Raw genomic sequence first — 17,090 nt, 5'->3', positions numbered from 1 at the left:
ATGAAAATGAAAATTTATGTTAGAATATACATGTCAAAAGTGTTGTTGTTGTTTAAATATGGAAAACTATTATTTAAGCAACAATACCAAACGAGACGTGATATTCTACTTTCTCACAAATTTAATTACTAGCATAAGGTTTCGAAGCAAGTATTTTATGATATCATAAGATTTTAGGAATCATTAAACGAATTTCTTGAGATTTTTTTTCTAATAATTTAATAGTTTATAAATTAGTAAAAGTTTTTTTTTTTTAATGTAATAATTATAACACTGGAGGGTTATGGATACACCAATAAATTTCAAACCAATTATTAGTAAAATTAAGTGATAAAAAAATTGGAGAAGAAATACATTAAATTATACATTTGTCAAATTGTCAATTAGCCTCATCTAATGTATTTTGATAACTATTATTATCCACACCCAAAAATAAATACTCATTTGACTGAAAGTTACTCGTATTCCTAAATTAAGTTAGTCAAATTGTCGACCAAAACACCACTCAATAACCGGATCCAAACTTTAATAGTTAATTTAAGACGAGTGATCCTATCAAAAATTTAAAAAAAAAAATAAAAATAAAAATAAAAAAAAAAGACACTTGAGGGTAAATTTGTAATTTAGAAATAATCCCCCTCCCAGTAGTGATATATAAATGAGTGAGTAGTAAAGAGAAATGCAGTGTCCTGGTTTTGTTTTTACGAGAAGGGATTCATCGAAAACTACGAGTGTTTGTGTATCTTTCTCTGATTTTAAGGTGGTTACGTTTCTATTTTTCTGTTTGTTGGATGGGAATTTTTCTCCGGGAAAATATAATCGGCCATGGGAAAGTCTTCGTTCAAGGATTCTCTGAAAGCGCTTGAAGCTGATATTCAGCACGCCAATACTCTGTAACTCTCTCTCTCTCTCTCTCTCTCTCTGATATGAATTTTCAGATTCTTCACATAAAAAATTGAACTGTTACGTTTGACGTTTAAATTTATAGCGCTTTTTAGTCCTCTGAATTGAGCTCCCTTTGTATAAGATTTCTCGGTTTGTTTTTCTTGAATAGTGTTTGATTTCCATTCAAAAGTTTGTGTTAAAAAAATATATTATTATTATTATTAGCTCTGTTTATGTGATAGCATTCTTGAGCATGAAATGCCTAGGCTTTTTATTTATTTATTTATTTATAAATTATAAATTTTATTTTAAAATTTTAATTTTCTAGAATATTTAATTCCTTTAAAATGAATTGAATGTATTTAAGTATTATCCATGCTTGTGAGTTAGACATGGCACCGGATAAGGAATTTGATCTGTTTATTTAATTCCTCTAAAATAAATTTATTCACAATGATGAATGAACCCATTGTTTTGAATGATCAATTTGTGGGCCCTCCTTGAAACTTAAATATTTTACCTTTTGACACGCTGAACCAGAGTAGACCCATTTGTATTTTGTACTTAATGATAATATATTTTTTTGGCTTTTATAATCTATGAAATGAGAAAAAGACAAGGCTGCTCAAGTAGCATTCTTTTGATGGACCACTGCGTTTTTGCCTTTAGGTAACTAAAGAGTACAGTTGACAACCTGACTACCTGAGTAGAAAGTAAAGAATTATTGTGAATGGATTTTACACGTGTATGATGACTGGTGAATTGGGTTGGATAATCTTCTTTAACAATGCAATGTGGCTATTGAATTGTGGTTCTTTTATTAGTCTTTGATCTTAAACTTTATTTGAAGTAGAAGATATATATTTGCCACATGGAAAGGGAGATTTGGTCATCATGAGAAGAATGAGATTTTTGGGGACTTTCCCTTTTTGCATTTTATGGACATTTGGAGAGAGAGAGAGAGAGAGAGAGAGAGGAATATTCTTACCTTAAATAATACAGAGCAGACTAGGAAGTAGGAACTTATTGATAAGTTTTTTATTACCCTCTTTATATGAAATTTATAGTGTCATTCTTTTTTGGATTCTGTTGCTTTTACGAATTTTCAAATGTAACTTCATGTGAGGATATATTGTAATCATCCTATGTATGTTTGACATGGAATTTATGAAGAACCTGAAAATTTATTGACTTTGAGTGTAATCGTTTCAGACCATGATGGCACATATTTCCATTCTTTAAAAAAAAAGGGAACATTAAACTAGTTGGGTTATGCACATAAATCGTGGCAAATTCATTGACATTACTACATTCCTATAGATGATGCTAGTCTTTGTACACAGAGTATCATTGCTCTTCATATCATGTACCTTCTGCAGAACTGAATAGCAAAGGGTTCTGTTTGATTGACTGCAAACCCAACTCCTTTAGTCAAAGTTTTGTAATCATGAATTTTGAAATGGCAGAATTATATTGAAAGATTAGTTGATTGAGCTAAGATGACAATATATATATATATATATATATATATGTAACCTTGTAAAATCTGGTGTTTGCATTTGTGCGTTGTCTTTTCTGTTGTTCTTATCCCATAAATCCTGGGTTATGTCTCCTGTTTCCTAACAGCTTTTTTGTTTATCATTGATATAAATCATCTAATGTTTAAGCTGAAGCATAAAGTGGGAATATTCCATATTGTGATTGGAGAAGACTGAAAAGTGGCTACAATGTTAATTTTAATCCAAACCCCCTAACAAAGTCAAATGAAGTTTTCTAAATGGTTCGCATGTATTTTGAGATTAACCATTACAATAGGACTATTGTAATGCTAGCATCTACGATGCTCTAAATGACCTTGGATTCATACTTCTTGTTAGAATGTCAATAGAGTGTCAAGACAGTTTGAATGATTAGAGGCTAATTTCATGTATAATTTTAAAGGCTTGTTGTAGCAGCACTAGGATGGAGTAACATGCTGGAGGCATGAATGAAACAGATACTGCATTTTTTGAAACTGTGGTTAGAGCAGATAGATAAATGGCTTGCTAAAATAGTGATTTTCTGTAATTCTATTAAGAGTTGTTTACAGTAAATTCTACCACTGTCCTGCTTCTACCCGTGTCCAGAACTTTAGCTTGGGTTCATAATGGTCCATTAGGTGTATGACTCTCCTAGGAATTTGTTGATTTTTTTTAATGTTAGTTGAATATTCAAGCAAATGATCTTCTTCCTCTTTCTCCTTCAAATCATATGCAATATTTCAACACTTTCCTTTTCTGTAATTGTTGGTATGGGATAAAGGACTCTCTAGAAATAAACTTTTTTAACATCTTAATTAGTTTGGAGAATGGCTTTGTTGATTGGGCTAAGTTGTGGAATAAAATGTCTACCGGTTATATTTTATGTGTGTGCGCTGATTCTATATCACTTTGATTATATGATCATTTCTGTACATTTGTTAATCCTGTGCTTTGCTGCCTTTTTTCCTCTCTTGTTTTTTCAGGGCTTTAGATTTTCCAAGGGAGAATGATGGAGCACGTATTCAGATGAGACTGTCCTACAGTCCAGTGGCTCACCTTTTTCTATTTCTTGTTCAATGGACTGATTGTCACCTTGCTTGTGTACTTGGTTTGCTTAGAATTCTTATTTATATGGTACGTCTCTCTCCTATTAATACTCTTCGATTCTGTTAGTTTCTGCTTTCAGATTTATATGAGATCTCTCTCTCTCTCTCTCTCTCTTGTCCTTGTAATTGTTTCTGTGGTTTAATTTGCATCCCATCCCCTTCAACAATGTAGTAATTTTATAATGACTTACTTATTGGGCGTGGCAATGTGATGGATTGGTGCAGACCTATGCAGATGGCAAGACGACCATGTCTGTTTATGAAAGGAAAGCAAGTATTAGAGAGTTTTATGGTGAGTGAGATTCAATGAAGGAGAAATGATTATTTTTTGTGGATCAATTTTTAACATTGCTGCAACTTATCTACAGAGAAAAGAAAAAATAATAATATTATGAGTTGGGATTTTTTGTTTTTATTTATTTATTTATTTTTAAACAGCGGTGATATTTCCATCTTTCTTGCAACTTCAAAGAGGCGTCACAGATTTGGAGGACCGGAAGCAGAAAGAGACATGTAATCTCAGATACAAAAAGAAGGATGAGTTGGAAAAAGGAAAACTCTCTGAAATTGACATAGAAAGAGAAGAGGAGTGTGGCATTTGCATGGAGGTGAATAGCAAGGTTGTTTTGCCTAATTGCAACCATTCTTTGTGTTGGAAGTGTTATCAGGATTGGTAAGCTTTCTGTTTTCCTTCTCTGAACACATCATATATTACATCTAATGATTATGTATATAACCACCGCTTTTAGTGACCAAAAAACACACACACACACAAAGTTAAAATATAATCATGTAGTGTCCCATTGAAAATTTAAGTTTTTGGCCTTCCTTTGGTCTCTTTCTTGAAAAATTTTATTAGAGAAACTCTGCTACAAAGGTCCAATTTTATTTCCATCCTTCAGGAGTCATTCACGACAGCCTGCAAGAACTGAAGTTGTGCTACATTGGATGAGGCATTAACCTGACCTGGTTCATTATTCGTGTCAAGACTGTTTAACTCATTTGACACAAACCCATGTAACCCATATAATTAAATGTCATTTTTTATCTAACATAATTTAAAATTTTTAATATGGAATTAAGTTATTAAAAGATTTTTAATAGTTGTCTTGGTAAATTCTTCATTGAAACTCTAAAGTCCTTAAACCTTTTACTAAAACCAAAAAAAAAAAAAAAACACTCATTCAATTTTACTCTTTTTAGAGCATTCGCATTAATCCATGCAAAAATTATAGTCTATTTTTAGCATAAAAACCTACTTTTTCTATTTTACACAACCATTTTTTAAAACCATCCACACCAGTCTATCTATTCTATACTTTATTTTATTTAAATAATAATTTCTCATTCTTTTTTTTATTATTAATTTCATCTACTCTCTTTTTATCTAGCCTCTAGCCTCTCTCATCAATGTCCTCCTCTCAAGTCTCTCTTCTCTAAGCTCTCTCTCATCCCAAACCACAACCAGTCATCATCTCTCTCTTTCTCATTTCTTCCATCCACACAAAGTCACCTTCTCTCTCTCTTAAAAATTCACTCATCTCCCTCATATTCTCTCTCAACTCAATTTTAGCCTAACTTATGTGGGAGAATTTTGGGGCCAAAAGTCCAAAATTGGCCACTTTCTCTATTTTACATTTGAAGTGAATGCTCTTATAATGTGTATTTTTAAATTTGGATGAAACTTTATTGTTATTATTACTTCAATTGATATTATCATGAAATAGAATTTGTATGAAACTTATTTGTTTATAACTATTATGATTTATGTGCCGCATATAAAACATAAAAATATGTTAATCATTTTGGGTCATTTTTTATTTAAATGAATTATAATGGGTTACATTCGTTTCAACCCAACATACTGTTTATTGAACGGGTCAAAATGGGTCATGTCTATATCAACCCAACATGATCTGTTTATTAAGCATGTTATGTGGGTTGTGTTGTGTCAACTTGTTTGTTAAACAGGTCATGTTAGGTTTGAGGGGTTTTGATACAATTATTAAATGAGTTATGTTTGGGTTGATTCATGTAATCAAATATGCTATCTTGACAGACCAATAAAACAAATTGTCTCCCCTACTTGTCAATTATATATGAGGAAACTTGGAGAATTCGTATGGGTTAACAATCCATATGATGAATTTGAATTTAATTAGGCTCGTAACTTGTTTCTGCCTTTACTAACATATCCATATGATGAATTTGAATTTGACTAGGCTCATAACTTGTTTCTGCCTTTACTAACATATAGCAGGATCTGATTTCATATTCTTGCTGTTTGCCTTAGGCATGGGCGGTCTCAGTCATGTCCCTTCTGTCGAGATAGCCTTAAAAGAGTAAACTCCAGTGACCTTTGGATCTACACAGATAAGTCTGATGTTGTTGATTTATCTTCAATTTTGAAGGAGAATCGTAGGAGGCTGTTCATGTACATAAATAAATTGCCCCTTATTGTTCCAGATCATGTTTTAGTTCCCTATAATCCTCATGTTAGGTGAGAGCATAGATTTTGGAAACTCTGTATATAATAAACCTGGCTGTACATGTTCTTTTGACAAACATACTGATTTTTCCGCCATTAGGCCATTGTTTTATTGGCTTCAAGCAGGTGATATTGATTCCTAAATTTCTCTTAGTTTTTTTTTTTTTTTTTTTAAAAAAACTCTCTTAAATTAGTTTTAATTGGGTCTGCTCTTTCACCCATTTGTTTCATTGCAAGATCCTTAGCCTCACAAGAAAGCATAGGCAGCAAGATTTGAAGCGATGTTCTGGTTTGCTTTACAGGGTTGGTCAGTTGAGGTGATTTTCCATAATTGGTCAACAGTAGATATGAAATAGAACCCTTACGAACCAGCTGAAATCCAACAAAACAGACTTGGGTTATTAGTTCAAAAATCCAAGCTTCCACCAGTGAACTTTAGGTTGTTTAGCTCTGATAGCCATCCCATAGTTGTAACTGCCCGGGGGTTCCAAAGCCCCCTACAGTTCCAACAAATGACACTTATTGCTGTCAGCAGGAGTGCAGGACTGCTGAGCAGCCATGGCTGCCATCATTGTTCTGGGGTCTCCAATAAATTAAGCTATATCATTGACATGCTTGAAAGCTTGTCTCTTGCTCACCCGGTTCAGTTCTATAGCAATTGGGCCATCAAGAAGGTTCCTTTTACCACTTAGTGGCCCATCATGTTGGTCCAAAGTCATGTGAAGTTCACCCTAGGCTACTTTTTTCCATTTGTGTTTGGGGCCTGATTTTGGTAGGCCAATGTTCTCAGCCCCTTCCGCCTGTTGACTGTACTCCTTTATCTTTATCACACTTCACTAGGCCCTTTTATGCAAGAGATGGTTTGTGATTTTTCAGCGATCTATTTGGTGTACAACTGTACAGACTTTCTCAACAGTAAAGTATAGAATCAATCCATAGCATGGATCAACAAAAGTGTGAAAAAAAAAATTTGAGTTGGAAAATGAGAGACGGTCGGCACTATTAAACAATTGTTCAGCAAGCTTTTGAAATTTTCAGGAGAGTTCCTTGAAGAGCAAATTCAAATTCATGAAGCTCATGACATATCACAAACCTATGAGAATCGAATAAAGATATGTGTAACATACTAACATGCAAATGAAAAATGCCATTTGGTTGGGAATCATCAATTTTGTACACGTATGTAATCTGCATAGAAGCGAGGTTGGTCTTCTTCTTGGTGAGCATAGGCATAGCCTCCATGTCTAGATATGTCAAGGCCTGCAATTTCCTCCTCAGGAGAGATTCTCAAAATCCCAAGCTTGTGTAGGCCATAAAATAGAGGTCCCATTGTCAAACTTACCCAGCCCACAATCACCAAAACCTCTATCGCTTGGGCTCCAATCAAACCCCAACCTCCACCCATAAAAAGACCAAAGGGCCTCACCACGCCTGACTCGCCTGAATCATATGCTTGAATCACAAATTCTTCTTTAGCGAACAACCCTGTAAATATCAAACCCCAAGCACCACAACCACCATGCAACTGGGTTGCCTCCAACGGGTCATCAAATTTCAGTTTTAGGGCCAAGATATTGAGCCCAATCAAGACCCATGCAGCGACAAACCCGCACACAATGGCAGCCCATGGCTCAACAACCGAGCAGCCCGATGTGATTGCAACAAACCCACCTAGCAGCCCATTGCAAACATCCAATGCATCCCAATGGCCCACTAGTAATCGTCGGCCGAAAAGGGTTACAAGTCCGGCAGTTGACCCAGCTAATGTGGTAGTAACTGCAGTCCGGCCCACTGCAGTCCAATTACCTTGGCTGGTGTTGGGATAGGCCACAAGAATCTTATCAAATGAGCCTGGATTGAACCCAAACCATCCAAACCACAACAAAAATGTACCTAGTACCACAAGGGTTGCATTGTGGCCTCTCATTTGTATAGGCTTCCCAAACGCATCAAACCGGCCCACTCTTGGGCCTTCTATGAAAGAGCCCCAAAGCCCAGCAATTCCACCAACCAAATGCACCACCCCACTCCCAGCAAAGTCAATTGCACCTGAACCAAACAACAAGTCACTGGAACTAGGACTGAGCCAACCACTAGATGACCAAACCCAATGAGCCACAATTGGGTACACAAATCCAGTGAGAAAAAATGAGAAAATTAGGTAAGAAGTGAACTGGGTTCTCTCTGCTATTGAGCCACTGGTTATACCAGCAACAGCTATAGCGAAAGCCCATTGGTAAAGAAAGAAGCTGTAGTCATATGAGGTATTGGGGATGTTAAACAAAGCAAAGAAGTTTGTACCAATGAAAGGATTGGAATTGGAGCCATCACCAAAGGCAAAAGCAAAGCCAAAGAGGTAATAAGAGATGCTACCAACAACAGCATCAACAACATTGGTAAGCATTATGTTCAAGGCATTCTTGGCTCGGACTGAGCCAGCACAGAGCATGGCAAAGCCAAGCTGCATTACAAAGACAAGGTAAGCTGAAAAGAGGAGGTAAACGGTGTTGATGGAATCTGTGACACTTTGTTCCCATGAGACCTCCATGGTTCTTCGGAAGGAGAGAGAGTGTGTGAGTGTGTGAGATAGATGGTTGGTGGTGAATGAAAAGGGAAGATATAGAATTAGATAGTTGTATGAATGAAAGTGGTGGTTTGAATGGTAGCTGTATTGATCGTGGGGTCACTTGTTTATGCATGTGTTGGTGACTAGTTGTGCATTCTACTTCAACGACTTGTGGTGAAAGGATAGGATTTGAGTGCTAACTGCTAAGAGTTTGATACTCTTGGACATAATTAATTACATAACAAAATAGTATTATAGTACTCTAGTGCCTTGAGCTTTCAACTGTTTAGTGACATGCGAAGAAAGAAACACAAAGAAATCAGTGATCCTAGATACACTTTCACAACTTGTTAAGGTGACCCATTATTTGAGTGTTTATTATGAATACCACTTTTATTTTATTTTTAGAAAAATGAATAGAAGTTTTATAGTTTTATTATGCACTAATCAATAATCATAATAAAGTATGTTAGCGAAAATTTTTATATCACGAGATTTATTGATAATGATAAGGCTTGGAATGTGTAAGGCAGAGGAGGGATGAGATCTGCCAGATATTCTTTTATATAAAATATTATATTTTCGAAGAAATTCAAGGCTTTATTGTAAAGCAAGCACACCAATATTTTAGCGTCCTATTTCTATGACAACACAATTTGCAAAAAGAAAAAAACAATATTGTACTATCTATAATCATATTCATCACACCAATATGTGGAGAAGTATTCTAGGACCACTTGCACGTGAATTTATTTGTCCCATTTCTATGATGGCACATTTCGCAAATAAATTTTATTGAACATTTGTACAATAATCATATAATATTCAAGGTCATGTCCTTGAAAAAAAAAAAGGTTTTTGAGGATTCGTGTGGAACACTTAAAGATTATCTTTTGCCAGGACACATTCACATTGGCCTTTCCATCATTTCCGGCATTTGAGGAAGAGGACCCTGGTGCTTGATTGAATTAGAATCAAATAAAAATAGTAAAATGCTAACAGTCATGGACTACATGCCCAATACTTTAAACAAACGTGCCGACGTACAACTTCTAATTTGTCAAATATTCAAACATGTGCTACATGAGAGTATTAATTTATGCACTTTAATTGACAAATTAATGGTGCATTATGATAATCATTTGAGGGATTCGAATCGATTATTTCTAATCCATGTGTGAAAATGTCTGCATTGAGCAGTAAAACTAGCACATGTTAATGACTGCTAGCAAATATCCATCATGGGCATATATACACATTAAACTACCCATTTTGCATCCTTAAATGCTTATGTATCAGAAATATCGACTTGACGAGTAGTTGGAGTAAATAGGTTGACCCGGCTATATAATGCTCTAACGTGTACACAACTGTGTTATAAATAGAAATAGTTGATTTCCATATGCTCTCATGTACCACTTGGTTTATTGGGTAAAGCTTTAAGCTAATAGGTCCGCATCTTTCTGATATGCTAATTATAGTACAAATATACACAGGCAATACAGTAGAAGTGCAAGTGTAAATGTTTATTTACAACTGGCGTTTCTGTTTCTGAAGCCAATTCAATCAGTAGCTTTCCACATGATGGCCGTGACAGTGCCGATCCCTCAACATAATTCGGCTAGTGAGGGAAGGTCTCATTGTAACAATTGCAGACTCATTAGCTCCAGCTTTAAGAGCAGCCTTCCCTGCTTCCAAGAATCTCTTGACTGCATCCTCTGCATACCGGTTGGCCTCACCCACTGTCATGCTCTTACCAATATCTGGGTAGGCATTTAGGACATAGTCACCATTGAGCTGGGATGCAAGCTGGATCATTTCAACTTGAAATTCTGACAGTCTAGCATCTTCTTTCGGTCCCCATGGCCTCAGTGATCTCTTTACTTCTGGAAGGGTTACTGCATCCAGATACCATGATTGATATTCAACAATCAATTGCAAGAAATGAACTAAAACTACTAATCATATGCTAAAATAAGAAAGTAAATTACTTCCTCTATCCCAAATTGCTAATCCTCTATTCCATTTTGAAATGTCCCAAAATATAGTCCTCTTTGAAAAGTCAATTATTAATTTTCCAACTTACCATTTACTTTACTTAAAGAGTCAAATACCCTTCTTACACTGGAGTTTAAATTAACATGTGTCGTTTTGGAAACTTGTACACTTTTAACTAAAAAACAATGCATTAAATAATGCTCACTTAAAAAGTAAGATTTTCTTAACATGGACAACAATATGGGATGGATACATGGAATCTAAACTTTGGGTTCTTCAAGTTCAATAAGCATACGAGCAGTAGTAGTAGAGCCGAATTTGACTTTAGGAGGTAAAATTTATTATAGATTTATCCATATGCCCACTAACATACATATGTACAAATACATTGTAAACAAACACACATTATACATACAATACTAAGGACTAATCTGGACAACAAAATATCACTTATGTCAAATGCTAAGTGGCATTTTAATGTTAGAAAACCCACAAAAAGATAGCAGATCCATTATATTGTGTTTATTTGTTAGGGCATTTTTAAATATGAATAAGCCGTGTTGTAATTTTCCAAAGTCCACTTATAATTCTTATGTAATGAATTTTAGTAATTAGATAAAGTACATCTTATGTTTGTTTTTGTTGAACTCATAAAATGATTAAATCATAACAATTTTAAACCTTATGGTAACCATTTGTGCATCCAAAACTGTATGGTTTAACTTGAAAACAATATCAAATTATGGACTTTATTACTTAATTAGTTCTAAATTTTATTATTTATGTACTCATTTTTTATTAAATATAAAGAGTTTAACCTCTTACCACTTTTGAAAAAAAAAAAAATTTATATTCTTTGTTTCTCCTCAATTAAAACTTCTGTTTCTTTAGTTTCCTTTTTTTAATTCTTATTTTTCTTTAGAAACTTTTAAACCTCAAAAACATTGATACAAGCAAATATTTTCTATTATTAAAATGATATATCAACAAAAATAAATACAAAAAATAATGTACAAAAAAAAAGTGATATGAAATGGGTTGGGGGGGAATTTTTGCAAGGCCAGGGCAATTGCCCCCCTTACCCCCTTCGACAAGCGCCAGACAATATCATTCCTAATCTCCAACTCAGGAGATCGAAATTAATAATGAGTTCCTATCAATAGATGATTGCGGACCATTTTGACAAAAATTAATCTCCAGATTTAAAAATGATAGTTCAATACTAGACAGCTCTTAAAATTCACTGTTAAAGCTACATACTCAAAGAGGCATAAATTGCCCATGGAGGCTTGGGCTTTCACAGAATGGACAGGTCCAATGAAAGCATATGGTAGAAAAGGGAATATGCAGTTGCATTTGCATACTCTTTCTCTCAAGGTACATCACACTGTCCTCCCAACCCACATAAAAGAAAAAGAGAAAGGAAGAGAACACAGTATTGCCACACAATAATGGCATAGGTACATGTGCTCCCCAAAAAGATAGCAGGTTAACGAAACTTGTCTTTTTCTTTACACAAGATTGCAGATACTTTAATTTCAAACCACCAATGAATAGTATATGTCTATTGTACTGAATACGAGAAGGGGTAATCCGATTATAGATTCAGGTCAATCTGTAACCCAGAATAGGTAGCAAGAAAGGAAAATTCCAGAATTGTTCCACACAATGGCCACTTATAATCTTCATATTATGAAGTGTAAAGTGAGAATGGGAGAATAAATAGATCATTAAGAAAATGAAAGTAATTTGTAATGATGAAGGAGAATGGTGCGAACCTGGACAATCATCACGTGGACTATCACGGAGGTTAAAATAGCTCTCAAAAGTACCAGCCCATGCATCCCTCTTGGTCAGGAAGTTTGATTCCAGATTGAAAAGCTTCTTCACAGTTGCAGGTATTGAAGAATGTTCAAATTGTGACGTTGCTGTTGGTCCATCTGGCAAATGAACCACTGCACAAAACAATCAAGAGTCAGTCCGCAGGTGGAAAGGTCTGGGGTCAAACAATGGTGCTGATATTAATAATTCTTTAAAGTTGACTGCATAACCTATGTTATATAAACAAAATGTACATTCAGAAAACCACAACTTCTGTAAAATGTGAATAATATAGAAGTTGGAAAAAAGAGTACCAAAGTCAAAGAGCTGTAGGTTTCATTTTCCAAGCATGACTGAAAAACAGTACAGGTCAGTTTATTAAGGAAGATAAAAATTCCTTTGGTAAGACTGAGCCCAAAGCATTGCAGGTTAATATATCAGCAACAAATCCCAAAAGTATCAGCAGCAATGGTTATTGCTCTTATGAGTAAGAAAATTGAATAACTTGCAGCTATCAAGGGCATCTTTACATAAACATAAGCACTTATTTTAAATAATATGCAATCTGAAACCAAAATTTGGAATGTTAGCCGATCAAAAATTTACAAAGAAGCCAATATATATAGTTCAAGTGTGTTCCAAACTTTAAATAGATGACACTAGCCCCAAAATCCCAGCAGATGTAGTAGTTCTCCTTTTGGAAAAGCAGGTCAGAGACTAGAGGTAATATGCTAACCTGGTGGTTTGCATCTACTTGACTCGTTACATGGATAAAAAAAGGAATGTTATTCTCAACTTCGTCATTAGAAAGCACAGATTTCATATCCATTTTAGTTCATAATTTTATATAAAATGTGTTGTGTGTGAGAGTGTATGTCTGGACTAGGCTTTATCTAAAGCAGTTTTGCCCATGAATGACTATGTTTTGGGAAATCTGGAAGCAAAAGAGCCAGGTTTGTTAGAAAAAGGATACTACTCAGACCACAAAGGTAATACACACTGAATTACATTGCAATATCAAGATGTAAAAAAAATTCTCCCCCCTAAAACAAATTCATTAAGTCACAGCAATCACAGGCTCTTCAAACCCCTTCCCACTCAATAATAAAGCACTAGAAATAGTTTCTTAACACATTCAAACAAAGATATACACCCATCACAAATGTCCAAAGCTGCAAAACCCCAAAAACTTACTGTATCGTGGTTTTGGTTTTGAATCCTTCGAAGTAGAAAACACACAAAGAAGCATACAAAAAATCAATTAAGCAGTAATAAACAAAACAAAACAGAAACAAGCACTTGGGAAAAATTCATTTTGATTCCACAGCAATCACCCCAAGTGCACAACAACATCAAGCAATACCAACCAAAACAAGAAACAGAAACAATTTCAAGCAATACCAAACTTTGTACCATAATTAAACCAGTTAGTAATTAAGTACATATCCAAATTTGGAACATGAAAAACAAAAATCAAAGACTCACTCACCAGTACCCTTCTCGACCCACGGCGAGATAAGTATGGTCGGGACCCGGACACCCAACCGGTCGAACCGGAAGTAAAACGGGTCACCACCAATGATCCCATCAGGGCTAGGCACACCATAAACGGGCGTAGGCACGTGATCGTAAAACCCACCATGCTCATCATAGGTAATCAAAATAGCCATCTCGTTCCACTGAGGGCTAGCTCTGAGAGTCTCGTACACCTCCTTCACGAACCTCTGTCCGAGCGCCACGTCATGCGATGGGTGGTCGTCATTGGCTGGGAGCGCCTCCACATCAAAGTACCTCTGTTCCACCACCGCATAGTTCGGCAACTTACCCAACTTGGCGTGCAATTTGAACTTCAAAGAGTAGCTGTGAAACTTAGTCACGTGCTTTAGTTTCCTCAGGCTCGCGAAGAACAAGGTTGCCGGGATGTTTTGGTAATAAATACCGAAGCTGAGGTCATTTTCGTCGAGCGAGTCGAAGATCGTTTTTTGTGGGAACCCATGGATAAGGTCTTTCCGTACGTTGCTCATGGCTCCGTGTGACGTGGCCGAGTGGACGTAGAATCGGTTCGGCTGAGTCGACGCGGGGACCGAGGCGAACCACCGGTCGAACACGGCGAACTCGTTCGCTAACTCGGTGTAAACCGGTAGGAGCTCCGGTTTGAACCCGCTCATCACGGTTCTCGACATGCCTGGATTCTCGCTCTCCGCTTGCTGAGCGAACCCGTTCATCAACGGTTCTTGGGTCGAATCGTTCGACCCGAATATCTGCTCCCTGATCGCCTGAAACGAGTGACCCGGATCCGAGTCAATGAACAGAGCGTCGTTTGAAACCTTAACTTCTTCCGAGTCCGGGTTCGTGACTACAACCCGGTTCGACTCGTCGCCGTCCAAGCCGTCGATGTCGGGTCGGGTCGCTTTGAGCCAACCGTAGATGTGGTCAAAAGAACGGTTTTCCATGATGATGACGACCAGGGTCTTGATGGGTCCTTTGATTTTGTGCTTCTTTTTGAATTCCAAGGACTGGGAAGATGCTATGAGAAAGAGAAAGAAAAAGAAGCTAAGAGGGACTCGCCGGAAAGCCATTCCGGTGATCGGAAAAGGGAAAGAGAGTTAATGTTGTTGCCTTCAATAGGAATCAAAGGTTGTTGTACTGAAACAAGAAGAGAATCAAGACTTTTGTAACTTTGTTTCCAATTATCATAGTAACTATCTCACGGTATATGCTTAGAGAATAAGGAACGCAGTAGCATATTTTGCTTTTTTATATATTAATTTTTGGGTTTTCGTGGTTGTGAATTGTGCTTGTGTACACTTTTGTTTTCTCTTTTGTCTTTTTGTTCTCCCAGAGTCAAAGGCAAAAGGAGGAGTCCTTAATAGGACTCAGTACTCGGTAGAATCGTTATCATATTCATGTATATGGTTTCATATACATGAATATGATAGGTTTAGAGAGAGAGAGAGAGAGAGAGAGAGAGAAAAAGAAAGAAGGGACGGATTTTTTTTTAATTGGGTAATTGAATTGTTACAGCTGAGCTGATCCATTTTTTCGAATTATCGTTTGCCCGTTTTTTTTGACCTTTTCTGGATTTGATTTCTTGAAAGGCTGGATTTGTTTTTATTTGATTCTATCGTAATTTTATTTTTGATGAGATTTGAGAGGAGATTTATCATAATTAATTAAGTCTTTTAATTTTTTTTCTGTAATTATTATTATTTTCTATATATTAAGAGGATTTAGAAAATTAATTATGGTTTAAAAAAAAAGTCAAAAATACACTTAATCTAATTAGATAATTTTTATTCTTAAAAAATAAAAAATTGGGTTAAAATTGTAATTCAACAAAATTTAAAATAAAATAAAATAAACTATTAGATAAATTTTTTCCCTAAAAATTAAAACTCTCTATTTAAATATATTTCATGCACATTTGATACATTTTTTTCTAAAAATTATCACACACCAAAACTTGCATTTTAGTCAATTTCAAATCCTAAATTTTAGTTTTTTAAAAATTCTTTCTTGTGTAACTTTACTAACAATAGATAAATTCAAATTGAAAAATTACATCAAAGTAAAAAAAAAAAAAAAAAAACCTCATTGCACGTATGAAGTGCATTATTATTATTATTATTATTATTATTATTATTATTATTTTGAAGAGATTATTATTATTATTATTATTATTTTGAAGAGATTATTATTATTATTATTATTATTATTATTATATAGTTTAACATTTTTTTCAGAAGAAAAGCAATGCATTTCAATTAAGTAATGGTGCTAAAATCAACCTGGAGTACATCCTTAATATCTGGTGGGACATTCCATCTAGACTAGTCAGGTACGTTTAACATGATATCATATAATACGAATTGAGTAATAACTTATCTTATAAGAATTTTAACAATTATTAATTAATATATTAATATTGTAAGTGGGTAGTCTTGTCTGACCTGGGGTACTGTTGGAAGAGCCGGCAGGACAATGCATTGGGGTTAAGGTTCTCATGAAGGATTACTCATTTATTAATGAATAGGGATGTTATCTTCTTCTTTTTAAGGCGAAAATGGGTAATTACCCATCAAAATCGAACTATTTAGTTAATAGGGTCCGTTTACAAACTATATATATTTTTAGCAACTCGAGTTTTAAAGACTCGATTTTCGGCCCCTAAATCGAGCTTCTAAGGCTCGATTTTCATGCGTCGTTCCTGTCTGATGTGGCGCTTTGTCCAGGTGGCGTCTACATGAAAATCGAGTCTCTAAGACTCGATTTCCACCGAAAAATAAAATATTAATCACCCAAAATGCAGAAACAGCGGAAAGAAAAGGCAGAAAGAAAGAAAAAAAAAGAAAGAGAAGAAGAAGAAGAAGAAGAAGAAGAAGGAGGAATGGCGACACACACAGGCCTCGCGCGACCAGGTCGCCGCGCAACAGATCCAGGCCGCGCGACCCAGGTCGCCGCGCGACCCAGGTCGCACCGCGACCCAGGTCGTCGCGCGACTGTTTCTGGGTTTTTTTTTTTTTTTTTTTTTCTTCTCTGATGAACGCGTTGTGGTTTTCTGGCTTTCTTCTCTGTTTCTGGGTTTTCTTTTCCTCTGGTTTTCTTCTCTGTTTCTGGGCTTTCTTTTCCTGCTGCCCTTGTAGTTTTTTTTTGTTTTCGTTCTAAATGTAAATCGAGTCTTAGAGACTCGATTTCCATGTAGACGC

At 35.5% G+C, this 17,090-nt stretch overlaps 3 protein-coding genes across 3 annotated transcripts; 1 reads left to right on the top strand and 2 right to left on the bottom strand.

Annotated features, from left to right (window-relative positions):
- The first annotated feature begins 683 nt into the window (after window positions 1–683).
- LOC115989534 (E3 ubiquitin-protein ligase AIRP2) lies at window positions 684–6,152 on the top strand. Its single transcript, XM_031113244.1, has 5 exons — window positions 684–893; window positions 3,389–3,539; window positions 3,737–3,803; window positions 3,950–4,184; window positions 5,805–6,152. The coding sequence occupies exons 1-5, from the start codon at window positions 826–828 to the stop codon at window positions 6,013–6,015; spliced, it is 732 nt and encodes a 243-aa protein (XP_030969104.1). The 5' UTR covers window positions 684–825; the 3' UTR covers window positions 6,016–6,152.
- A 930-nt stretch (window positions 6,153–7,082) lies between these two features.
- Window positions 7,083–8,821, bottom strand: LOC115989527 (ammonium transporter 1 member 3-like). The gene has a single exon (XM_031113233.1). It carries the CDS (start codon window positions 8,545–8,547, stop codon window positions 7,165–7,167), a length of 1,383 nt encoding a protein of 460 aa, XP_030969093.1. The 5' UTR covers window positions 8,548–8,821; the 3' UTR covers window positions 7,083–7,164.
- Window positions 8,822–9,889: 1,068 nt separating this feature from the next.
- Window positions 9,890–15,278, bottom strand: LOC115989522 (non-specific phospholipase C1). Its single transcript, XM_031113222.1, has 3 exons — window positions 13,874–15,278; window positions 12,342–12,518; window positions 9,890–10,463 (listed from the first exon to the last, which is right to left on the bottom strand). Exons 1-3 carry the CDS (start codon window positions 14,961–14,963, stop codon window positions 10,132–10,134), a joined length of 1,599 nt encoding a protein of 532 aa, XP_030969082.1. The 5' UTR covers window positions 14,964–15,278; the 3' UTR covers window positions 9,890–10,131.
- Window positions 15,279–17,090: the final 1,812 nt, after the last annotated feature.

This window comes from Quercus lobata, chromosome 1 (genome assembly GCF_001633185.2).
Source record: "Quercus lobata isolate SW786 chromosome 1, ValleyOak3.0 Primary Assembly, whole genome shotgun sequence".
NCBI classification, from domain to species: Eukaryota; Viridiplantae; Streptophyta; class Magnoliopsida; order Fagales; family Fagaceae; genus Quercus; species Quercus lobata.
This window is presented reverse-complemented; position numbering and strand designations above follow the sequence as displayed.

Coding starts and splice junctions, on each gene's coding strand:
- LOC115989534 (XM_031113244.1), top strand. CDS start 826: ATGGGAAAGTCTTCGTTCAAGGATTCTCTGAAAGCGCTTGAAGCTGAT. Junction 894..3,388: donor ATTCAGCACGCCAATACTCT/GTAACTCTCTCT, acceptor TTGTTTTTTCAG/GGCTTTAGATTTTCCAAGGG. Junction 3,540..3,736: donor TTAGAATTCTTATTTATATG/GTACGTCTCTCT, acceptor GGATTGGTGCAG/ACCTATGCAGATGGCAAGAC.
- LOC115989527 (XM_031113233.1), bottom strand. CDS start 8,547: ATGGAGGTCTCATGGGAACAAAGTGTCACAGATTCCATCAACACCGTT.
- LOC115989522 (XM_031113222.1), bottom strand. CDS start 14,963: ATGGCTTTCCGGCGAGTCCCTCTTAGCTTCTTTTTCTTTCTCTTTCTC. Junction 12,519..13,873: donor GTGGGTCGAGAAGGGTACTG/GTGAGTGAGTCT, acceptor TGTTTTGTGCAG/TGGTTCATTTGCCAGATGGA. Junction 10,464..12,341: donor TCCACGTGATGATTGTCCAG/GTTCGCACCATT, acceptor ATCTGGATGCAG/TAACCCTTCCAGAAGTAAAG.